We start from the raw sequence: 26344 nt of genomic DNA on the forward strand, positions 1-26344 counted from the left end.
CCTCGAGTAGCTGAGGCTACAGGGGCATGCCACCACATCTAGCTAATTTTTCATTTTTATTTTTTGTAGAGATGGGCTCCCACTATGTTGCCCAGCCTAGTCTCAAACTCCTGGTCCCAAGTGATCCTCCCACCTTGGCCTCCAAAAGTGCTAGCCTGATTTGCTTAGCCTAATAACTTCATATGAGAGAATAATCTTTACCTGTTTCAGCCTCTGTTATTTTCTGTTAAATATAGCAGAGTCTAGTGCTAATTAGAAGGAACGTAATTCGGCCGGGTGTAGTGGCTCATGCCTGTAATCCCAAGGCTGAGGCAGGCGGATTGTCTTTTTCATTATACATTTAATTATATTGTATTGTGTAACACCGCCCCTAAATAAAGACAACTGGTAATAGTTCATTTGTGTTAAACCAAAAAAAAAAAAAAAAAAGCAAAGTCCTCTGTTATGATAACAGGAAATACTGGCTGCTATGAGTTTTCATCCTAGGTCTTCCACCTGCTAAATGATAGACTTTGAATAGTGTTAATCTTCACACTATGCTATAATTTCACAATTATTGAGATAAGTCTCAAACCAAACATTACACCAATTTAAATACACAATTCAATGGTTTTTAGTATATTCATGAAGTTGTGCAACCATCATCACTATCAATTTTAGAACATGTTCATATCCCAAAAAGAAACCCCACCTCAACCCCTTAGCCCTAGGCAACCACTAATCTATTTTCTGTCTCTATACATTTTCTTATTCTGGATATTTCATATAAATGGAATAAAACAATCTATGCTCCTTCACAACTGGTTTCTCTTCTAGAGTGGTTTCAAGATTCATCTGTGTTGTACATATATCAGTACTTCATTGTTTTCTGTTGCCAAATGAAATTCCATTGTATGGATATACCATACTTTATCAATTCATAATTTTTTTTTCTTGTTTTTGAGATAGAGTCTCGCTCTGTTGCCCAGGCTGGAGTGCAGCAGCACAATCTCAGCTCACTGCAACCTCTGCCTCCCTGGGTTCAAGTGATTCTCCTGCCTCATCCTCCCAAGTAGCTGGGACTACAGGCATGTGCCACCATGCCCAGCTAATTTTTGTATTTCTTTTAGTAGAGACGGGGTTCCCCCATGTTGGCCAGGTTGGTCTCGAACTCCTGACCTCAAGTGATCTGCCGGCCTCAGCCTCCCAAAGTGCTGGGATTACAGGCGTGCGCCACTGCGCTCAGCCCTCAATTCATAGACTGATGGACATTTGTCTCCGTATTTTTGGCTATTATGCAAATGCTATTATGAACATTCATGCGCAAGTTTTCATGCGGACATCATTTCTCTTAGGTATATACGTGAGTGCAACTGCTGTGTCATATGGTAACTCATATGGTTTGCCATTTTGAGGAGCTGTGAAACTGTTTTCCAAAGGAGCTGCACAATTTTATATTCTAATTGACAGTGTCTGAGGGTTTCACTTTCTCCACATCTTCACTAACTCGTTATTATTTTTTTTTTATTATAGCCATCCTAGTAAGTATGAAGTGGTATTTCCTTGTGGTTTTGATTTGCATATCCTTGATAGCTAGTGCTATTGAGCATTTTTCATGAGCTTTTGGCCATTTGAACATTTTATTTGAAGAACTACTGATTTATAGCCTTTGCTCATTTTAAAAATGGGTTGCCTTTTTATTACTGAGTTGTAAGAGTACTTTACATAGTCTGGGTACAAATCCTTTTTAAGATATGATTTGCAAATATCTCCTCCCAATCTGTCGATTGACCTTTCACTTTTTTGATGGTTTAAATTTCAGAACAGAAGTTTTTTTTGACTAAATCCAACTTATCTACTTTTTCTTTTGTTGATTGTGCTTTTGTTGCTTTTTTTGAAGGCCTTGCCTAACTAACACGGAGTCATGAAGATTTACTCCTATGTTTTCTTCTAAGTGCTTTATAGTTTTAGCTCTTACATTTAGGTTTATGATCCATTTTTAGTTCATTTCCATGTATGATTTGAGGAAGTATCCAATTTCATTCTTTTTATTATTGCCAGCCTGTTGTCCCAGCACATGTGTTGAAAAGACTATTCTTTTTTTTGAGACAGAGTCTCACTCTGTCGCCCAGGCTGGAGTGCAGTGGCGCAATCTTGGCTCACTGCAAGCTCCGCCTCCTGGGTTCACGCCATTCTCCTGCCTCAGCCTCCCGACTAGCTGGGACTACAGGTGCCCGCCACCACGCCTGGCTATTTTTTTTGTATTTTTTTAGTAGAGATGGGGTTTCACCGTGTTAGCCAGGATGGTCTTGATCTCCTGACCTCGTGATCCGCCTGCCTCGGCCTCCCAAAGTGCTGGGATTACAGGCGTGAGCCACTGCATCCGGCCGAAAAGACTATTCTTTACCTATTAAATGGTCTTCACACTGAAAGGCAACTGACCATACATACATGTGAGGGTTTATTTCTGGAACTTCAGCTCTATTCCATCAACCTATGTCTCTTTTTACACCAGTATTTTACTTTCTTGATTACTGTAGCTTTGCAGTAAGTTTTCAAATTGAAGAACTGTGAGTCCTATAACTCTGTTCTTTTTCAAGATTGTTTTCGTGATTCTAAGTCCCTTGAACATCCATATGAATTTCAAGATTCACTTGTCAATTTACGTAAAGAAGCTACCTGAAATTCTGATAGGGATTGCATTCAATCTGTAGATCAATTTATGACTACTTCCATCTTAATAATATTAACTTTTCCAGTCCATAAACATGGGATTCTTTCCATTTACTTATTCTTTAATTTCTTTCAACAATTATTTAAGTTTTTGGAGTGCAAGTTTTGCATTTCTTTGGTTCAATTTATCCATAAATATTTTGTTCTAATGCTATTATAAATAAATAAAATTGTTTTCTTAGTTTCATTTTGAATTATTTGTTCAAAGATATAGAAATAGTTGATTTCTCTATACTGATCTTATAGCCTGGAACCTTGCTGAACTTATGCAGTTCTAATATGGTGTGTGTGTATAATAATATGTTAGGTGTGTGTCTATTCCTTAGAATTTTCTATATATTACATATATAGAAAAAATAAATATCATTTATCATATAATCTGCAAATATAGATACACTTACTTTTTTCCTTTCCAGTTTGGATGCCTTTTCTTTTCTTGACTAATTACTCTAGCTAGAACCTCTGGTAGAATGGTAAATAAAAATGGCAAAAGTGGGCATCCTTGTCTTACTCTTGTACTTAGTGAGAAAGTATGTTAAGAGTATGGTATCAACTGCAGATTTTCATAGATGCCCATTACCAGGCGGAGGAAGATCTTCTCTATTCCCAGCTTGATGAGTGTTTTAAACAAAGGGTGATGGATTTTGCCAAATGATTTGGCTGTGCCTACTGAGATGATCATGTGAATTTTAAGGGTGATGGATTTTGCCAAATGATTTGGCTGTGCCTACTGAGATGATCATGTGAATTTTGTCCTTTACTCTATTGATAGTATATTACACAATTGATTTTCAAATGTTAAACCACAATTGTATGCTTGAGATAAATCCCACTTTGTCATGGTGTAAAATCATTTTTATATATTGCTGGATTTGATCTGCTAGTATTTTATTCACGATTTTTATGTCTATATTACTAAATGATACTGATTTTTAATTTTCTTATGATGTCATTGGTCTTTGTATCAGGGTAATAATGGCCTTCTCACCAAAATCTCCACTATTTTTGAGAGTGCTCTCAGGCTTAAACTTCTCCACACTCTGTTCCAAATAAAATAATTTCCTTTAGGGAAAATTTCAGAGCTCTCTATTCTTATGACCTGCCTCTCCCCCTGGGCAAAATTTCTTTTTTTTTCGTTTTCTTTTTTTTTTTGAGACAGAGTCTCACTCTGTCGCCCAGGCTGGAGTGCAGTGGCACGATCTCGGCTCACTGCAACTTCCGCCTCCCAGGCCTCCCTGATTCTCCTGTCTCAGCCTCCCAACTAGCTGGGATTACAAGTGCCCACCACCACACCTGGCAAATTTTTTTGTATTTTTAGTAGAGGCGGGGTTTTATCATGTTGGCCAGGCTGGTCTCAAACTCCTGACCTCAGGTGATCCACCCGCCTTGGCCTCCCAGAATGCTGGGATTACAGGCGTGAGCCATTGTGCCCAGCCCCTGGGCAAAATTTCTAAGCCACTGCTCTGGAGCTGGGGCTGGGAACAGTGGCCCTTCTTTTAGAGTGACATTCCTGCTTTATGAGCAGGGTGCTAGATAGAGACATGACCCTGTCTCAAAAGAAAAAAAAATCTTACAGTAAGTATCCTTGTGTAAACAGTTAGCTGTGTACTGTATTTCTATAGAACAGAGTTCTCGAACTGCAATTCCTGAGTTTAAAGGGTATCCACATATGAAATGTACATGTCTGCCATATTGTTCTCCAGAAATGTATCATTTTACACATCTAAAAGTATATGAAAGTGTTCCCCAAACATCTTCAACAATCTTTAAATTTTTTTAAACAATCTTCATCTTTAACGTTTTTTGCCAACCTGACAGTTACAAGTTTATGTTTTCCTTTTTTTTTTTTCTTAACAGACAGGAAGGCGAGGAGGTCTCACTTTGTCACCCAGGCTGGAGTACACTGGTGCAATCATAGCTAACTGCTGCCTAGAACTCCTGGGCTCAAGGGATTCTCCTGCCCTGGACTCCCAAAGTGTTGTGGTTACGGGCGTGAGCCACCACGCCAGCCACATTTTCCTTTTTTTCTTTTATGAGATGGAGTCTTGCTGCGATGCCCAGGCTGGAGTGCAACGGCGCAATCTCGGCTCATTGCAACCTCTGCTTCCCGGGTTCAAGCAATTCTCCTGCCTCAGCCTCCTGAGTAGCTGGGATTACAGGCGTGCATCACCAAGCCCGGCTAATTTTTTTTATATTTTTAGTAGAGACAGAGTTTCACCATATTGGCTAGGCTGGTCTTGAACTCCTGACCTCAAGTGATCCACCTGCCTCGATCTCCCAAAGTGCTGGGATTACAGGCATGAGCCACCGTGCCAGGGCTACATTTTCCTTTTTTAAAATATAAAGTTATATTTCACTTAATACTAGTATGACTGAGCTTTTAAAATATGTTTATATTACAGACTGAATTGTGTCACCCCCGAATTCATATGTTGAGGCCCTAATTGCCAATGTGACTCTATTTGGAGATAAGGCCTTTAAAGAAATAATTAAGATTACATGAGGACATAAAAGTGGGGCAGTAATGTTTTTTTAATTTTTTTTTTGAGATGGAGTCTCGCTCTGTTGCCCAGGCTGGAGTGCAGTGGAGTGATCTTGGCTCACTGCAACCTCCGCCTCCTGGGTTCAAGCAATTGTCTGCCTTAGCCTCCCGAGCAGCTGGAACTACAGGTGCCCACCACCACGCCCAGGTGAATTTTGTATTTTTAGTAGAGATGACCAAGACCATCTTGGCCATGCTGGTCTTGAACTCCTGACCTGGTGATCCACCCGCCCTCGGCCTCCCAAAGTGCTGGGATTACAGGCATGAGCCACCGCGCCTGGCCAAGTGGGGCCCTAACCTAATACAGCTGATGTCTTTATAAGAAAAGGAGACACCAGGAATGTGTGCATGTGCATGCACACACACGGAGAAAAGGTTATGTGAGGGTACAGCAAGAAGGCAGCCATCTACAGGCCAAAGAGAGGCCTCAGAAGAAACCAAACCTGCTGATCCCTTTCTAAATTTTAGACTTCCAGCCTCCAGAACTGTGAGAAAATAAATTTCTGTTGTTAAAGCCACCCAGTCTGTGGTATTTTATTATGGCAGCCCTAGCAAACTAATACAGTTTGAAAGCTGCTTAATGTTTTTAATATGAATTACCTATTAATATCGTTTGGTCATTTATCTACTGAATTGTATTTTTCTTACTGACTCACAAGGCTTTTGAATACATGAATAATAACTCTTTAAACACCTTGTAAAAATATATTCTAAAAGATTAAAAATGAAGCCAGAACCCTTAAGACCAGTCAGTAACCATCAATACAGCTGAACTTATGATCCTATACCAATACATCTAAATTACTCTTCTGCTATATAGAATTTACTCTCAAAATAGCCAACCAAATTTTTACTTGATAGAAAAATCACCAAAAAAATTCCTCAACTCAGTTGAGACCCGTCACAGTTAAAAAACAGGTCAGTAAAACAGCAAACCACTTTTTCATTTGTGTGTGTGTGTGTACGTACTTTTTTTTTTTTTTAACAGCAAATCACTTTGAATTAATTAAAAATTTAAAAATAAAGCAAAATAATTTGTTTTTCTGTATTTAACTCTAGGGGAATTTAGTTTAATTCTGTTTCTTTTTTTTCTTCCCAGCAGTCCATTCTTTATTGCAGAACAATATCCTACAGTATGGATGGACTGTGCCACAATTTGCTTATCCAGTCACCTATGGATGCATATTTGAGTTGTTCCCATTTTGAGTCTTTTATGTCTTTAACTCTTTGTTTTGTTTTGTTTTGTTTGAGATACAATCTTGCTCTGACACCCAGGCTGGAGTGCAGTGGCATGATCTCAGCTCATTGCAACCTTTGCTGCCCAGTTTCAAGCGATTTTCAAGCCTCAGCCTCCTGAGTAGCTGGGACTACAGGCACCTGCCACCACACCTGGCTAAGTTTTGTATTTTTAATAGAGACAGGATTTCACCATGTTGGCCAGGCTGGTCTCCAACTCCTGACCTCAGGTGATCCGCCAGCCTAGGCCTCCCAAAGTGCTGGCATTACAGGTGCGAGCCACCGCACCTGGCTGTTATGTCTTTAATTCTATTTTACTTACTAAAATTCCTCCATGAGACATACAGAGGTTCTCTTGGTTCCTGATGAAGGTTGATATTATCCCATAACAGCTGAATATACACAAGTTTGCTATCCTGGGACAGAGATGACAGAGGAAGCTAAAAGAAATCAAAAGAAAGTATTAGTATCCCGAGAATAACAATTACGAGTAGATCTAGTGAAGCTTGATTATATAAAACAGATGAGTCCTTTTAAAATTCTGGACCTAAAATTCAGAATCAAAATTTTAATTTTTATTAATGTCTGATGACAAATGTTATTATTATTTTCTGAGGTCCAGGTTTCTCAGTGTGACTTTTAAGGAATGGGATGACAATTTGCTAATTGGCATGATGGTTGTAGAAAGATTAATTACCATTACAGAAAATTTTAAGGTCAAAGTGCAAGAGTTTCTACTACCTTACCAAATAATTTTGTTTCACCTACCTAATCAAACTAGAGTTTATAGTACTTTAAGGAAAGATTTTATTTTGCCCCATGTATATGTTTGGGGTCTGAGTGTCTATCAATATTAATCCTATAAAATAAAGCACTCTAGGAGCTCACTGTCTCTAATGGAATCAGGATCCCAGTATAAGTAGAGTTGGGGCTTTTAAGTCAGACAGCCAGAATGTGACCTTGGGTCTCCATCACTTATTAGGTATGTCACCTTACAGAAATTACTAAATTTCTCTAACTTTTAATTATAACATCTGAAAAATATGGATAATATGGGTCCTTTCAAATAAGGTGGTTGTGAGAATTGCCGCTGGGAACAGAACAGTTAAGCATAATAGCTACCGGCCGGGCACAGTCGCTCACGCCTGTAATCCCAGCAGTTGGGAGGCCGAGGCAGGTGGATTGCCGTAGGTCAGGAATTCAAACGAGCCTCGTAAAATCCCATCTCTACCAAAAATACAAAAATTAACTGGATGTGGTGGTGGGTGCCTGTAATCCCAGCTACTCGGGAGGCTGAGGCAGGAGAATCACTTGAACCCAGAAAAAGGAGGCTGCAATGAGCCGCGATCACGCCATTGCACTCCAGCCTGGACAACATTTTCTAGCTACCCTTGCAGACAGATATGACCTAATAACTGAGTTCAGGCCAAGAAAATATATGTAGAAATATTATCTACAACTCCAGGAGCTATCCCTTAAGAAAAAAGACATACTCTCCTCTCCATCCATTTTTCTCCTAACTGCTGGATAGAAAGTAGATGTGACAGCTTGGAGGTAATCAGCCATCCTGGACCAAAAGCAGAACTTGGAAATGGAGGATATGCATAGCTAAACAAAAATATAAAAGGATCTTAGGTTCCTAACACTTTACCATTCCAGGACTGCTTATCCAAACTTTTAAGTGAGAGAGAAATAAATCTGTCTTGTTAAGCTACTGTTGTTGTATACTTTCAGGACCTTGAAGTTAAGCCTCATCCTACTGAATACTAATGTAAGTATAAAAGTCGGCACCCTACCTGTACACCTTCATTACAATGTTCAGATGTGAGGATAAGTCCTGGCAAGTTACTAGGAAGGTCCAAACGTCTGAAATACCAAACGAGGTTCCAGAAAATGATTGGATGTTGATTGATGAAGGAAGATGTATGAATCACCTGATCACCTTCATTTTCTAGCAAAGATTCAAGTTCTTTACGGAGTACTAGAGGACTCAAGTAGGGCACAGAAACAGGGGGAGGATTGGGTCTTTTTCCTAAAGGATCCTTAAAAAAAATACAAAAAGAAATTAATATTATCTGTTTAAATCTGTATGCTCAAGAGCACTTCTCAATGAGATAATGCCTCTCTATCCTTTTTAAATCAGTTATTTTAGGACCATTGCTACATGCAAGAGAATATGCTAATGAATGAAAACCTAAAAAAGAAAATACTTAAATACTGTTAAGTTAAATCATTACAAAAGAAAATTAATCAACAGACTCTTTAAAACATGTTCTCTATCACACTGACAGCAATGGCCTGAATGTATTAGGTTTTTTTCAATTTTTATAAGGAATATTTGCATTTCAGATGCTTTATAGTAATGTATGTGTGTAAAAACTGTGTGACATTATCTTCCTCCTACAACTCTAAACTGATGGGGCAATCTTTTGCATTAATATTCTTTGTTGACTTAACTCACTTTTACAACTGATTGCAACAAAAACCGAAGGAATTAAAGAAATAGCATTTTTATAATTCAAATAAAATAAGAAATGAAAAAAGACCCAACCTAGACTTTGTGAGTTATGCATATTATAATCAGGATAAAATGTTTAAGACTCTCTCATTAACAGTGAGTCCCCCTGGTGCCTAGACTGTGGTCTCCAAAACCATTTCCCTCCAAAGGGACCCACAGTTTCTTAGAGAAACAGCTGATTCTAGGTCTGGGTAAGAAAGTATAGAACATAAGCATAAAACATCTTGTCATATAAGAAAGCAAGAAAGCTTTTTAAAAATTACAAAAATGCTACTAGAGTTGTGTCAAAAGGACTAATGAGCTAACTTGTAGAGGCTTCTAGCTGACCAAAGAGAATAATATAAGCATGAACAACGATAAAAACAGCAATAGATATAAAGATAAATGTTTAAGGCATGGTAGTGTGTGCCTGTGGTTCCAGTTATTAGGGAGGCTGAAGCAGGAGGATCACTTGAGCTCAGGAGTTTAGGAATAGCCTGGGCAACAAAGCGAGATCCCCATCTCTAAAAATTAATTACTTAATTAAACATAAATGTTGAAATCAATGAGCTCATAATGATACCCTATTCCCCCAAATTAATTGATGACCTTGGAGAATGACGGACTCAACTCGCTATTTTGAAAACTCTAAATAAAAGGAAAAAATCAAGCATTTAACCTGCCTTTCCACTATAACTTTTATCTTTTGAAAATCTAACAGAGACGTAGGGAAATTTCTGTTTATGTATTCCTTATTATAAGGAAGAAATGACAGAATGAGACCATTATCATTTTATAGCTCCTTATCTAGGCATTAAGGCATTAATAGCTACTAATGTTTATGTCTCCTGCTGGGAGGAACATACCACCACTGATGAAATCGTCTTACAAAAATAAACAAGCAAATGAACACTAACACAAAAACCCCAAATCTGATCAAGGTTCTGGACACAAATTCCAACTTTTATCATTGCAATCAGCAAAATCTGGATTATGGAAAACTGTACTCTAAACAGTTTTATCAACAAATAAATTGCAAGAGGAAGAGAGTCTACAGATTCAAAAAGACTAAAAACCATATCAACCAAGTGCAATACACTGACTTTATTTGATCCTGATTCCTCAAACTACAACCCACACATACACAAGCACACATATGCATTTGACATTTTTGAGACAATCAGAAATTTGAACAGACTAAATAACTTGATACTATTATTTGGGTTTTTTTTTTTTTGTATGATAAAAGCAGTGTGATTATATTTTTCTAAAGTCCTCATCATTCAGGGATATATACTGAAATATTTACTAACAGAATATGTGATGTTTGAAATTTGCTTCAAAATAATCTCAAAAAAAGAGAGAACTGAATGAGAATATACATAAAAGAAGAACACCATAAACTGAAAATAACTGAAGCTAGACGATGGGGGACTCATTATACTGTTTCTTTTTGTACATATTTGAAATTCTCCACAATAAAAAGTTATTTGTTTATGGAAAAACTCTATCACTTTTCATGTAATTAAAATAAGTCCACTACAGAAGAATTTATAATGTTCTACTATATACTTAGGTGTGTATGCAGTATAATTACAATGTTGTTGTTGTTACATACCACAACTTCCTGCAGACTATTTGGAAGACTAACTGTTGAGATGCCATGAAACGGTCGCTGGGTAAAGTCAATATTCTGCAATGGGCCTCCAACACTGTGACTTCGAGTCAAAGACACATTTCGCTTTGATAAACTATTAGGCACAGATGAAATTTTCATAGTTTGGACATCTCCACTGGCTCTCTTTATTTCATCACTTAAAAATAAATATAGAAGAAATGCTATGTTCATGTTGAAAAACAGTCTAAATCTGTAGAGCTAGAGTATTTTCTACAATGGACCTTGAGTCTACTAAATATATCTAAGAAGAATCAGCACCACCTTGTAAGAATTGCATTTCCTTCAAGCATTTTTGTAAAACTGGTCAGAAAAACAGGATGGAGTAGATGGTTCTGGTGAGGGGTGGGAAGATGACATATTGCAGATATACAGGTATTATTTTAAAAAGACAAAGTACCCATTCAGCTGCTTTACTCAAATATTATTTCATCTTTATTAAACAAAATTACCTAGAAGTATGCTATATGCAAATAAGTACAATAAAGACACTGACAAGTATTTAATCTCTACTAGGCCACGATCCACCTAAGGAGAGAGACCCAGTCATATTTACTTTTTTATTTTTAGAGCTTAGCATAATATTTAGCATACAATAGAGTCTCAATAAATGTTTGATTCAATTAGTATTTAAGGGCCAAGGGTACATTTCACAGAAAGAGAACATTTCGCCTCTGGAAACTGGCAATGACTATATTAAAGGGGAAATATTTTATAAAACAGTAAAAGACAACTGTAAAATATTAAACTTAGTTCAAAAATGGTTTATCATCAGATTCATTCATTAGCTCGTTAAACACTATGTGGTAATAATAAGTTAAGATGTACTCTTAAATGCCAGAACTTATGCCTATATGAGTCAGGTTGTCTTTAGAGACAGAATTTTTACAAGGGTACCCCATTTATTACTACATAAAGAGGTCTCTGTACCCTTTGATACCTTGGTTCAACTGCAGAGCCTGTTTCTTCAGTTATGATCTGGTTATGTTTTGGGAAGTCCATAAAGTTGATCAAGTCAGGTTCTGCTAAACTGGATACAGGTTTGTGCTCCAAGGATTCATTTGCCAATGGAATGCTTCCACTTTGTAAACTGTCACCAGAGGTACTTGGTTTCAGGAAAAAGCTACATAAGGAAAAGGGGGGAGAAAAGAGCCTTTAAAAATCCTCAAGTTTTTTAAAATTCTATCACATTTAGAATCATTTTATTGCTAAAGCAGTCATTAATAAAATTATATATAATCCAGAAGGAAAACACTGCCTATTTCCAATACACCACACACTCTCTCTCTCTCTCTCTCACACGCACATTCCTGCTCTCATTTTCTCTTCCCCTCCTATCCTAAACTTTTCAAATACAAGGTTGGAAATGGTCCAATAAATGATATTCCAATTTTTGAGAACCACTAAAGAAAACTGTGAAGGAAGAGGGAAAGCAATATATTTCATTAATTTCCTGAGTTAAAAAAAAAATAATAAAGAGCTGCAGTAGCAGCATTTTAAGATACATTAACCTATAATTACTTATAATGTCTTTTATCACTTATAAATCTCCATCCTGTTTCTAGTCATTTCTTCTCTGTTCATTGTTTTATTTACATCTTATCTCTCTCCTTCTCTCTTTGGGTGGGACTCGAGGAGGGAAGGGCCTTGCAAGGAATATTTAGAGAATTTTCTGAGGTAATGGTAATGTTTTCTAAGGGTTTAATTTGCACAAATGAATGCATTTATTCTTCAAATGGTATGTTTAAGATTTGTACATTTTGCTGTACATCAATTTATCTCAAAATAAAAAAACTGTCAATAAATACTGAACTCTAGTTAATGATATGCATATCAAAGTCTTTGGGGAATAAATGTATTAATATCTCTATCTTACCTTCAAATGAATAAAAATTTAAGATAGATTGGTGGAGAGACAGATAGGTGATAGACTAAGTATAGTAAAGTGTAAATTGAAGGACGCAGGGGTAGATATTGCGTGCTCATTGAAAAAAAACCTTTAAAATTTGTTGTAAGCTTGAAATTTTCTATAACAACATATTCAGGGGACAGACTTAATAATGCTCCTTTATACCCAATTTGAAAAATATAAAATAAAATGCTTGTCACGATAGCTTAAAAACACAATTAACTCAAAAAGTATAGGACTTATGGAGAATAATTTAAACCTGTGTTAAAGGACATAAAAGAAGATCTGAAAAAAAAAACAGAGATATACCAGGCTCACAGATAAGATAATAATAACAGAAAAGTCAATTTTCCCCACATTAATCTATAAATCTCAAAGAAAACTCTAGTTGGATGTTTTTTGAGGACCTCAAACTTATTCTAAGAATTCACAGGAAAGAGCAAGCATACAAAAAATAATAACAATACAACCAAGAGTGGGAACTCACCCTACTAACCAGAGATACAACACAAGGACCAAGTGATGAAAACAACATGGCATTAAGAAAAACAGCAAGAAAATGCAGAACCAAGTGAGGTATACATGGGAACTGAAATATGATAAAGGTGACACCACATATCAGTGAGCAAAGGATAGGTTATTTAGTGGATAATATTGGGATAACTGGATTGTTACATGGGGGAAAAATAAAAGCTGGATCTCTACCATCATATATAAAAAGTAGAATAAAGATATATTAAAGACCTAAACATCAAAAGTAAAATATAAGCAAAAATGTTCAAGGATAAAAATTTCAGGTCCTAGGGACAGGGAACAACTTTAAAAACAAGATTCCAAAAGCACAAATTGCAAGGTAAAAAATTAATGGATGATATCAAATTAATGCTTTCAAGTAATTAATATCAATAATATTCAAGTCAGATCAACAAGAAAAAGAAAGATCAATAGAAAAATAGGCAATGAACGGCCAGGCACGGTGGCTGACGCCTGTAATCCCGGCACTTTGGGAGACCAAGGTGGGCGGATCACAAGGTCATGGGATCGAGACCATCCTGGCTAACATGGTGAAACCCTGTCTCTACCAAAAATACAAAAAAATTAGCCGGGCGTGGTGGTGGGTGCCTGTAGTCCCAGCTACTTGGGAGGCTGAGGCAGGAGGATGGCATGAACCTGGGAGGTGGAGCTTGCAGTGAGCCGAGATCGCGCCACTGTACTCCAGCCTGGGTGACAGAGCAAGACTCCATCTCAAAAAAAAAACCAAACAGCCAAAAAAGAAAAAAAAAAATAGGCAATGAACATAAGCAACCAATTCATAGAAAATGCTAGAGCAGGCCAGGTGCAGTGGCTTACGCCTGTAATCCCAGCACTTTGGGAGGCCAAGGTGGGTGGATCATCTGAGATCAGGAGTTCAAGACCAGCCTGGCTAACATGGCGAAACCCCATCTCTACAAAAATTACAAAAATTAGCTGGGCATGGTGGTGGGCACTCCCAGCTACTCGGGAGGCTAAGGCAGGAGAATCGCTTCAACCTGGGAGGCAGACGTTGTAGGCCAAGATCATGCCATTGGACTCCAGCCTGGGCGACAAGAGTGAAACTCTGTCTCCAAAAAAAAAAAAAAAAAAAAAAAAAAAAGGCTACAATAACAAGTAATAAAGAGACACTCAAATTTGTCAGTATCAAGAGAAATTCAAACGATGCCAAAATTTAAAAAGTGATAATACCAAATGCTGGTAAGGCTATACAGAAATGAGAATTCTTGGGTACTACTTGTGGGAGTGCAGCCGTCTAGGAAGCAATATTTTGTGTTTACTAAAATCATGTATGAAAATGATCTTACTCCAAGGATTATTGTTTTCTTAGAGAAACTACTTCACAAGTCCAAAAGGGGACATGTATTTTGCAGTGCACTGCATTACTACTGTGGTGTTTGTAGTAACAGAGAACTGAAAGTAACTGAAGTACCCAACACTAGAATAATGGATAAGTAGAAAGATATATTAACTTCCTGTAGAAGAAAAGGAATAAACTAGATGTACATATAGTAACCCAGATTTAAAATTGAGTAATAAAAAGAAATAAATTTAGATATATATCACACTTAGCAGAGTCAGTGTCTTTGTAGAATAAGGGAATGAGGGTGGGAATGAGGAAAGGAGGATAAACACGAGAGGGCCCTTGCACAGTCCAAAGATGATAGTGTATCTGGAATTAAAGAGTATGATTTGACTTAGCTCCACCCTTGAAGCTAAAAGAAAAAACAGAGAAGAAACACCTCTACAATTAAATGGTGTGATTTCAGCTCACTGCAACCTTTGCCTCCTGGGTTCAAACCATTTTCCTACCTCAGCCTCCTGGTTGCTGGGACTACAGGCATGTGCCATGGTGTTGGGCTAACCTTTTTTGTATTTTTTTGTAGAGATGGGGTTTTGCCATGTTGCCCAGGCTGGTTTCGAACTCCTGACCTCAAGTGATCTGCCTGCCTCGGCCTCCCAAAGTACTGGGATTACAGGCATGAGCCATCATGCCCAGCCTAAATGTTTTTTTTGTTTTTTCTGAGACAGAGTCTCGCTCTGTCACCCAGACTGGAGTGCAGTGGTGCAATCTCAGCTCACTGCAACCTCCACCTCCCAGGTTCAAGCAATTCTCCTGCCTCAGCCTCCCGGGTGCCTGGGACTACAGGCGCACGCCGCCACACCTGGCTAATCTTTTGTATTTTAGTAGAGACGGGGTTTCACTGTGTTGCCCAGGCTGGTCTCGAACTCCTGAGCTCAGGCAATCCACCTGCCTGGGCCTCCCAAAGTGCTAGGATTAAGATGTGAGCCACCACACCTGGCAATGTATTTTTTTTAAAGCAGCTAAAGGCAGGAAATAAAAAGTTCAATTTGTTCCATAAAATGAATGGAATATTAAGTATAATTCCCTAGGTCAGCACAGAGTTACCAAACTCTCAATTATTTAATGTATAATTATAGATCAGCTAGTCTCGTATCTATTGCCTAGAATTTGGTCATTTCACTGCACAGAATACTACTAGGAAGTGCAAGTGACAAGAGAAGAGTTGAAGCCTTTTTTTCCCCTTTGTTTCTTCTAAAATATATACTCACTGCAGCTTCAAACTCCTGGGCTCACGCGATCCTCCTGTGTCAGCCTTCCTAAGTAACTGCTACCACAGGTGCACACTACCATGCCCAGCTAATTTAAAAAAATCTTTTGTAGAGACAGGGTCTTGCTATGTTGCCCAGGCTGGTCTTGAACTCCTGACCTCAAGCAATCCTCCCACCTGGGCCTCGCAAAGTGTTGAGATTACAGCATGAGCCACGGAGCCCGGCTGATAATCCTACTTTAAATAAAATGGAAAAGTAGACTCCCACATTACTAGTATTTGCTACTCAAATACTGAAGGTGAAGGACAGACAGGAAGGCAGACCTGGAGCATACCAGGAATATTTCACTCTTCTCCCAGAAGTCATGTGTTTTGAGGGTACTTACTTCTTGAGAGAGCTTTTATAAGACTAACCTTGCAGAACCTCTCAAATCTTTGAATTCTATATTGAGAAGAGGCAAGAAGTTGCTTTTACAGAATGGACAAGCTGTATTCAAATTTGAGTCATCTGCTGTCCATCCAGCCATAATTTCTTCATCATAAACTAAAGCTCCACAAGCTCTACACTGTGAACAACTGGACATCAAAACCTAAAAACAGAAAAATGCAGACACTGAGAACTTTTAATAAAAATTAATCTTAACAGGAATTCTCTTGAGATAATGGGATTTTATTTATTATACTGATCAAATTTGGAATTATTAATAACAGTTCTTTTATTTCACAGGTAAACTACCAGTTCAATGTCTTACTTACATAAGACATCAAGCAAATTCAACAAAACGACTTATTTTATTATACTGTCCACAAGGGTATCATAGAATCCTGTTAAATGCCATTCTGAAATAAAAATATGCTTACAGCTACTTTATCATGAACTGAATATAGAACTTTTACCTCCATTGCACAATTCTGATAGATGCTAGACATGCTGGTATTTTGAGAAGAACCATGATCTGATTTTTCAAAGTCTTGCCCTTTCATGCCTCTTGGAAATGGAACTTCACCTACAAAGGAATAAACATCGTAATACCTTATGTAAGGAATGTCCTTGTTTTTTGAAAATGCATGCCAAAGTATTTAGGGGGGACATAGAATAAAGTCTGCAACTGTTTTTCAAGTGGCTCAGTATAAAAATGTATGCATACATAGAAAGAGATAAAGTTAACAATAGTTAATTAAATCTAGGTGGAAAATACATGATTGTTCATTATACGATTCTTTCAACTTTCAGGACATTTGAAATTTTTTTTTTCTTTTTTTTTTTTTTAGAGGGAGTCTCGCTCTGTTGCCCAGGCTAGAGTGCAGTGGTACAATCTCGGCTCACTGCAACCTCCGCCTCCCGGGTTCAAGTGATTCTCCTGCCTCCGCCTCCCAAGTAGCTGGGATTACAGGTGCACGCTGCCACGCCTGGCTAATTTTTTTTGTATTTTAGTAGAGACGGTTTCACTGTGTTGCCCAGGCTGGTCTCGAACTCCTGAGCTCAGGCAATCCACCCGCCTCGCCTCCCGAAGTGCTAGGATTACAGGCATGAGCCACTGTGTCCGGTTTGGACATTTTAAATTTTTACAGTAAAAAGTCAGAGAAAAAGAACCGAATTATAATTTTAAAAAGTAACATGGAGTAAGAAACTTCAATGACACATCCTAGTGATTCTCCAACTCTGGTATACATCGGATTCACCCAGAGAACTGCTTAAAAATACACATTCCCAAGGTCCCATCTCACAAATTCAGTCTCAGAAGTTTTAGCGTTAGGCTTGGACATTTGCATTTATTTTGAAACAAATTTCCCAGATTATTCTGATGCATGCCAAAGTTTGAGAACTAATGATATAATCCGTGAATATATACAACTAAAAACAAAGGCAGTAGGTGACCACAATAGTTATAAATCATACAAGATCAGAATAGATCATAAGGCGGCTAGTATTAAAAATCTCTCAATCATTTCAACAAATGGGGCTTATTGAGCGGGGAGTTACAGGCATCTAAATTAAAATAAGCAAAGACAGGCCGGGCGCTGTGGCTCACGCTTGTAATCCCAGCACTTTGGGAGGCCGAGGCAGGCAGATTGCTTGAGCCCAGGAGTTCGAGACCAGCCTGGGCAACATGACAAAACCCCGTCTCTTAAATTAAAAAAAAAAGCAAAAACTATTATAAAGCAAATGAAGAAAGGATAATCCTTCCCCATACCTGTTGGATAATGCAGTTTTCCTACATCTCCACTACTGCTGCTACTGCCAAGACTTGTGTTGCTCTGGGTAAGTTCACTGGGGACCAACCCTGAGATACTTGTGTTAGGCGATATATTCTCCCCCAAAATATGGTCTTCTAGGCCAGCTGGGAAGCTGTAGTCTCTATTAGTTTCTTCCTTTAATTGAAAAAAAAAAATTCCACATACATAAATAATACCTTCTCCAGTGGGATTATACCCACTCTACCCTTTTCAAAATTAAACTCTATAATCCTTAAACAAATCATCATCCCCATACTTTTCAAAACCATGAAATCTCCTCACTATTACTTCACTTCCACACTCTAAGACATTCAAGCCATAAGCAACAATACTTTAAGAAAGATCGTGGTGTGCCTCAGGTGTATGTGGGAGGTCTGGGTGTCTCTCAATATTGAATCTTATAAAATAACAGAATTCTAGGGAGCTCACTGTCTCCAATGGAATCAGGAATCCCAGTACAAGTAGAGTAGGGGTTTTTGAATCAGACAGCCAGATTGTGACCTTGTTCTCCACCATTTATTAGATATGTAACCTTACAGAAATTACGAAACTTCTTTAACTTTTAATTATGTAATCTGAAAATATGGATAATATGAGTTGTTTCAAATAAAGCTGCTGTGATAATTTCAGCTGGGAATCTGAATGTTCAGAATAACAAATATCAATATTAGAGCCAAGAAACATGAATAAAGTTTCAAACACTGTAGTTCTTAACTACATAAGTGATTGTTGAAGCTTTAGGTAGAAAACATTTCAACGATCAGGTTTTTTTGCTTTAAAAATGAAAGATTTGTGTCTTCCTTGTTATAAAACCATGTTACATGATTTTTAAAAATTAAATACAGATAAGCAAAACAAGGAATGAAAAATGCTTATGATATCAACAGTCAGAGAATATAATCAAAATCTTGATATATATCTTTCTAGTCATTTAAAACATACATATAAAATCATATAATAAATCTTTACAAATTAGAATATTGTTTTTCACCTGTACTTCGTATGTAATTATTTTAATGTCATTAAATTTTCTTCTAATTATTTAAACACCTGTGAACTAATCTGTTTTACTGATATACTATTATGTATTTACTAACTCCCCTGTTGCTTAAACATTCAAAATGCTTCAATCTTATATAAATTACATTGGTAAATTCCTCTATTTTTACATATACCTCTAATTAATTCCTTAAACTCGGGATGAAAGTTAAAAACATTTTATAGACTTTTCATTCATTCCTTCATTTGTAAATATTTATTAGGTATCTCCTATTTGCCTTTTGCCAGGTACTGCTTACTGGTGCCAAGGATGTAACAATGAAAAGACAAGACAAGATCCACAGTGACTTGGAATTTACAGTGTCACATATTCCAAGTCCATATATCCCTGTGTAATGTACTTCTGTTTTTAACAGATAATTTTTGGGGAGGCAAGGGAGAAAGGGTCTCTATCACCCAGGCTGGAGTGCAGTGGTGTGATCTCGGCTCACTGCAACCGCTGCCTCCTGGGCTCAAGCTATCCTCCCACCTCACCTTCTGGAGTAGCTGAGACTACAGGTACATGACATCACGCCCAGCTAGTTTTTGTATTTTTTTGTATAGATGGGGTTTCACCATGTTGCCCACGCTAGGCTCAAACTCCTGGGCTCAAGCAAATGCCCACTTCGACCTCTGAAAGTGCTGGGATTACAGGCATGAGTCCTCATAACCAACCTCAATAAAATTTCAAAAATAAAACAAAGGCCGGGTGCAGTGGCTCATGGCTATAATCCCAGAACTTTGGGAGACCTAGGAACACTTGAGCCCAGGAGTCCAAGACCAGCTTGGGCAACATAGCAAGAGCCTATCTCTACAAAAAATAAAATATTAGCAGTCATGGTGGGGCACGCCTGGAGTCCTAGCAATCAGGAGGCTGAGGCAGGAGGATTGCTTGAGCCCAGGGGGTCAAGGCTACAGTGAGCCATCCCTGTGCCACTGTATTCCAGCTTGGGTAACAGAGCAAGTGCCTGTCTCAAAAAATAAAATAAAATGATACACTTTTTTTTTCTTTTTTATCATAATGCCAGATTAAGACAGTTTGGAAGCTATTTTATTTCGCCTTCCCTTGACTGACCTCGTAAGCTCTTTAAATACAAAATAGTTAATTTATACTGTTCAATACTATACTTTTAATTCAATTATTATTTTGTCTATAAAGTATTCCTTCAAATGGTATAAAAGTCTTATACGTCTAATTTCTTTTCCCACGTCTCCAATTCCAATTTAGACCTTTTACGATCTGAAATTGATTATATTACCTTGAAAGTACATGATGCTTTAAGCTTCCAAGCCATTTCACATTATTCTTTCAGATATACTCTTCTGACACTCTTCTTACAGCTTTAACCTCAAACGTCAAATTTATCCTTCAAATCCTAAATTAGGTATCACCTGCTTTGCTTTTTTTCTGGATAGCCCCCAACCTGAACCTCTTTTCATATATTGCTCTTTGGTATCTTCTCCTGAGATATTGCTTCTAAGGTAAGAGCATGGACTCTAGAGCCAATCTCTCTGACTTCAAATCATAGTTCTACTATTCCCTAGTTGTATCATCTTGAGAAGCTAATTAGCCTCTCTGAGTTTCAAATATCACCTACAAAATCAGGATAACAACAGTACCACCCTCATGGGGTTGCTGTGAAAATTAAACAAATACCTATGTTTGTATATATTCATATATAAAACCAGACATATAGCTTATAACAGTACCTAGGACATACTGTTAAATAACGAGAGCAAACATTATACATATCTGCCTTATCTACTAAAGTACTCAAATACTATACAATTTCATACAAGGTGAAATTTCAATTTTTTTCTGTAAAACAAGCAAAACTTACCCACTTTTGTTTTTACCAAAAGATCTAATGATTAACTCTATGTATAACTTTTTTTAAAGACAATTATTTTTGCCACGTGGTATGAAATCCATGGATTAAGCTGCAGCTTGACTTCATATGTATTAAGGAGATTACATAGGTAAAAATTATTTTAAAAGTGAATGCTACACAAATATAACATGGCATTTTTATTAACTTCAAACACTAATCATTAGAGCTTTCAAAGAAATAAATAATGTTTTAGTTTAGACTAGTGTATGGAATTATAAAATGGTCCCAATATTCTATTTCTACATTATTAACTTCCTTACATATATGGTTCAAGTTACTTCAAGAAAGAAACCAAATATGCATAATTTTTAAATATGAAAACCAAAGTTACCAGAACTGTCTTAATAATCCTTCACATATTTTTAAAAAGATATACAAACATTCCATATCAGATAGACTACACAAAATAGACTACAGATAGACTATTCTATATTAGATAGACTATGCAAAATATAAAAACCAAAGTTACCAGAAATCAGCCAGGCATGGTGGCTCATGCCTGTAATCCCAGCACTTTGGGAGGCTGATGCAGTTGGATCACCTGAGGTCAGGAGTTCAAGACCAGCCTGGCCAACATGGTGAAACCTCATCTCTACTAAAAATACAAAAATTAGCCGGGCATGGTGGCACACCCCTATAGACCCAGCTACTCAGGCAAGAGAATCGCTCAAACCCGGGAGGCAGAGGTTGCAGACAGCCAAGATCATGCCAATGCACTCCAGCCTGGGCACAGAAATCTCTTAACAAGAATACATATATTTCTAGAAAGATACTATAAACACTCCAATAGCAGACAGACTACACACATAAAGCTTTCTTACCTCATCATCTGAGTAGCTGTAGGCAGACGCAACAGCTACCCACATCTTACTGGCCACTGTCGCTGCTTGTTTCATACCAGATTTCAGGACATCTATCTTGGGCCCTGAGAGTATATTATCCAGCTTTAGCCCTGACAAAGAATTTACTACAGAACCCAACGAGCCATGTGGCGAAGAACGCACCAGTGCTGACAAAGAAGTTGAACGTTCTTTATGAGTTCGAGAGGGGGTTTGCTGCTTGAAACGCCCAGTAAAAGTTTTAGACCTGGACACTGCAGGTGAGCTCTTTTCACTTTCAGGATTTTCCTGTGCTGGTGAACCATGATCTAAAGGTAGGCTTGATCTCCTCTCTAGAGCATGAATAAATGCAGTAGTCATGCCAGACTCTCTGTTTTCCTCTCTGTGTAATTCCATACTAGAAGATTTACTACCTAGGGGACTTTTTAGGTTCATATAGCTTTCTATTTCATCAGCCAGATTACGTGCAATAACTGGAGAAAACAACTTATCTTCAGAATCAGGAGTTTTTCCTCCTGTACATTCAGTGGCTAAAAGAGACAAAGGATCTAGTCCAGTTTCAACATCTTCCCTCTCAACCACCTTAGCAATACCATATAAACTACTTCTCTTATTCCTCAGATCTTTGGATACTGTTTTCAAGTCTCTGGACTGATTACTGTTACTATCACTTAGTAGACTCTCATATGTATCTACTGTTGCAGTAGTTTTAGGTACATCATCAACCACAGGCTCAAGGAGTTCTTGGCTTTCCTCAAGCATCTCTGGCACCGGAGATGATCTGTGCTCAGGATTCCAAGTGCTTTCAGACATACAAGTCCTACTATCAGGTAGGTGACAGCTAACATTCTCAAAGCTATGGGTTCTTGCAATATGAAGTAGAGAAGTCTTAGGACATGTCAATGCTGCTGTTAGAATCTTGGCATCTGCTCCCATCATGATAGCCATTTCACTTGAATTCGAATCCAAACTACTCTTCTTAAGCAACATTCCTGCTCGACTTTCAGAACTAAAACTACAACTCCTCTCAGGAAAATGCTTTTGTCTTTTTTCTCCTCTATCACCATTCTTCTTGAGATTAGTAGCTTCGCCAAAGACTGCATCTTCAACTGGATCTTGAGTAGAAAACAGCACATTTGATATACTACCTAAAAGGGAAAGTAAAATATTAACAATGAACCTATTTTCCAAGTTAACTTTTATTAAAATGTTTATTGTTTTCCTGATCATGAATGTGACATATACTCAGAATAAAAGATCCAGAAAATTTAGAGGCCATAAAGAAAGTATAAAAAAAAGTGCACTGGAAAAGCTATTTAAAACTTGCCTCCCAGGGGCATTTTAATGTATAACCTGTCTTTCATCCTATATTTATATAAACACCCATTTAAAAAAACAAATCATGCAACATATGATAGATGGATATACCTGTGTTCTTCACTAAAATACAGAAAAAGAAAGAGTCTCTTCCATCTTAGTTTTGTATCCAATTCAACAAATACTTGCCAGTAATCTACTCTGCAAAAAGCAAATTTGTAATCTTATAGGAATTGTATATTTGCTATACTCAAAGTCTTACTGCTGTAAAGTAAAATAATCCAGAATGGAATGCTTAGCACTGGCAAATTCTAAGAAGGCTGATAAAATCTGAGTGGTTAAAAAATTATTCAGATATATCCATTTCTTCAACAAATACTAAACGTCTACTAGTAGCCACTATATGAGGTGCTAGGAATACAAAGGCAAATAAAACAGACATAATCCCAGCCTTCACAGAAGTCAGTCTTATTTGATCAGGTAGAGAAAAAATATGCTAATGGCCATAGCAGCTTCCCCCAGCTTTGGAAAAAGAAAGCAGTCTTTTACTCTTGGCTACCATGCAATTTGTTTCACTCCAAGACCAAAAGCTATTATTTCCTATTTGAATCATTATTAGAACTTAAGTCTACCTGTTATGGACTGAATGTTTGTGTCCCCCAAAATCCACATGCTAAAATCCTAACCCTCAGTGTGACCGTATTAGGAGGCAGGGCCTTTGAAAGATAATTTGATCATGAAAGTGGAACCCTGATGAATGGGATTAGAGCCCTTAAAGGAGAGCTCTCTCCTTCTCTGCTGTACGAGGATACAATAAGTTAGCACTCTGCAACCTGGAAGAGGGCCCTCTGCAGAACTCACCATGCTAACACCCTAACCCTGGACTTTCCAGCCCCTAGAACTATAAGAAATAAATTTCTTTCTTTTCTTTCTTTCTTTTATTTTTTTTTAAGTTAGGGTTATGCCGGGCATGGTGGCTCACACCTGTAATCCCAGCACTTTGGGAGGCTGAGGCAGGCGGATCACCTGAGCTCAGGAGCTCGAGATCAGCCTGGGCAACATGGAGAAACCCTGTCTCCGCAAAAAAATACAAAAATTATCCAGATGTGGTGGCATTCACCTGTAGTCCCAGCTACTTGGGGGTCTGAGGCGGGAGAATCCTCCATTGCCTGAGCCCGGGAAGTTGAGGCTGCAGTGAGCCATGACTGTGCCACTACACTCCAGCCTAGGCGACAGAGTGAGAGTCTGTCTCAAAAACAAACAAACAAAGTTAGGGTCTTGCTCTGTCACCTAGGGTGGAGAGTACAGTGGTGCAATCATGGCTCACTACAGCCTCAATCTCCTGGCCTCAAGCGATCTTTCCCTCCAGCCTGCCAAATTGCTGGGATTACAGGCATGAGCCACTGAGCCCGGCAGAAATAAATTTCTGTTGTTTATAAGTCACCTAGTCTGTGGAATTGTATAGCAGCCTGAGTTATTCATATTTAGGATTCTCATTTGTGTTTTTCTTTTCCTTTGTTTTCTTTTTTATCCATTGCTTTTTACTGTAGTCACATCATTTGTTTTGTTAAAAAGCATAACAATATCTGGGTGCTTCAAGGAAAAAAGCTGTCTTAGATAAGATCTTTCTTTTAAACTTCAAGATTGATTTCAAGGTTCTTTTTAATCTTTCAAGTTAGTACTACTAATCATAATTATATCAATTAATCAGAATAAGCATTTAGAGATATTCTTTTAAGCCTTCATGGGAATTAAACTAACCTATTTTACAACTCAAAATATGTACCTGCTTTGAAAGCTGGTCCCAATATTTGAGAAACAAATCTTTGCAAATATTATTGGTTCTCATAGTATTTCCAAGGAATTTAACGGCACATTTTATTCAATGTTTTTTAAAAAAAATTTGCTATACTGACAAAAGCCCCATTATCCTCGCCCTTCGTTCTTAATATGAAAATAAGTTAAAAGGGAAGGAAACACATCAGTCCACAGACGATGTCCAGTTCAATATTTTGAGAGGATTCTAAGCCTCTGACGAAGAAAACTCTTCCCTCCTTTTCCCCAGTATCTCTGCTATCAAGAGGTTAGGAAAATGGAATCTGCAATGAATATATCAATTATTTTCTCAAAAAATCTTTAGCCCCACCTCTTGAGCACTACCCAAACAAGTAATGAGTGAAACTCGGAGTCACAGTAAATACAAAGAGAAAAGACTTTAAGAACAAGGAGTACTTTTACATTGGTTTAAGAAGCTGAACAAATTAATTTCTGTAAAGTCATACAATAGATACATTTTCAGACAAGATAGTCAACTTTAGAAAAGTCAACTGCAGCCACCACTAATTAAGGGCAAAGGATGCAGGCCAATTTCATTGTCTTTTAAAATCATATACTTGGATATGTGCCATAAGAGTCTTGGGAGGCCTATATATATAATGAAAGTAGAAAACTCAAATTCAAGGGAGTCATACACACAGAGTTATTTAGTACAAACGCTGAATCACAAATAAAAAATGGCTTGGGGTACCTATAACAATGGCCAAAATCAAAGACCCACTGGCATATCTGTGTAGAGGGGAAATGACGTGAATCTTTTTCTTCCATTTCCCTTCAGTGATAGGAATTAGCCTGCCACTCATAAGCCCTCTGGAATTTGATCACAGCACTGCCTGTTCATGATGCATACAGGAAGCCCTAAAAGTACACTTTCTCATTATCTATAATGAGAAAGAGTGGCCAAACGGTGGACAGGCACCACAACAGGAAAGGGTATTCCAAATACCAAACACACTAAATACTCCTTTTAAAAATCAAACACCTTTAAATAACAATATTTTCAATTTCTTTAGCCGATTTAGAGAATTCAAAAGCCCCTTCTGGCTCTTTAGCATGTTCATTACAATTGAGTCAAAAATTTAATGTCATTAAAGACACATAGGAGTCTATAAAAGTATATTTTAAATATTTAATAACCAAAATGTAAAGACTCACCAGTGCTACTTTTCCTGCTGTTGACATCAAATATACCAGACGGAACTTTCACAATACTGCTGCCCCATGCAGGAGGTTCAGTAGGACCGTGAGGCTCTGGACTAGGTTGTGAATGTTTTGCCGCAATAGCAGAGGCATCACACACCTCTGGAAAAAAATATTTGGATGTTATCATTCCTACTTTTGCCAATATTAAACAGAAACCATATATTGACTTTTAGATATTGTATGTATTTTTCTCCAACAGTCAGTGTGTCTATTTTACTTTAGACACAAAGTAAAATAGACTGTGTCTGGTTTACTTTATGCCATAAATGCTGTCAATATTAACTGAAATAAATGCTTTGTTTTAGC

General features: G+C 37.6%; 1 protein-coding gene across 4 annotated transcripts in view; it reads right to left on the reverse strand.

Moving 5' to 3' along the window:
- The window catches only part of DENND4C (DENN domain containing 4C), a 136660-nt gene that overhangs the window by 5427 nt on the left and 104889 nt on the right, over positions 1 to 26344 (reverse strand). For all 4 annotated transcript variants that reach the window (XM_003822602.7, XM_008976179.6, XM_034967220.2 and 1 more), the window contains 9 exons: positions 25991 to 26137; positions 21665 to 22830; positions 17871 to 18048; positions 16573 to 16682; positions 16090 to 16265; positions 11603 to 11785; positions 10606 to 10801; positions 8287 to 8532; positions 6813 to 6930 (listed from right to left, as the gene is read on the reverse strand). In XM_003822602.7, the coding sequence (XP_003822650.3) occupies positions 6813 to 6930; positions 8287 to 8532; positions 10606 to 10801; positions 11603 to 11785; positions 16090 to 16265; positions 16573 to 16682; positions 17871 to 18048; positions 21665 to 22830; positions 25991 to 26137 (2520 nt within the window). The remainder of the gene's footprint in view (positions 1 to 6812; positions 6931 to 8286; positions 8533 to 10605; positions 10802 to 11602; positions 11786 to 16089; positions 16266 to 16572; positions 16683 to 17870; positions 18049 to 21664; positions 22831 to 25990; positions 26138 to 26344) is intronic.

Source organism: Pan paniscus, chromosome 11, assembly GCF_029289425.2.
Source record: "Pan paniscus chromosome 11, NHGRI_mPanPan1-v2.0_pri, whole genome shotgun sequence".
Taxonomy (NCBI): Eukaryota; Metazoa; Chordata; class Mammalia; order Primates; family Hominidae; genus Pan; species Pan paniscus.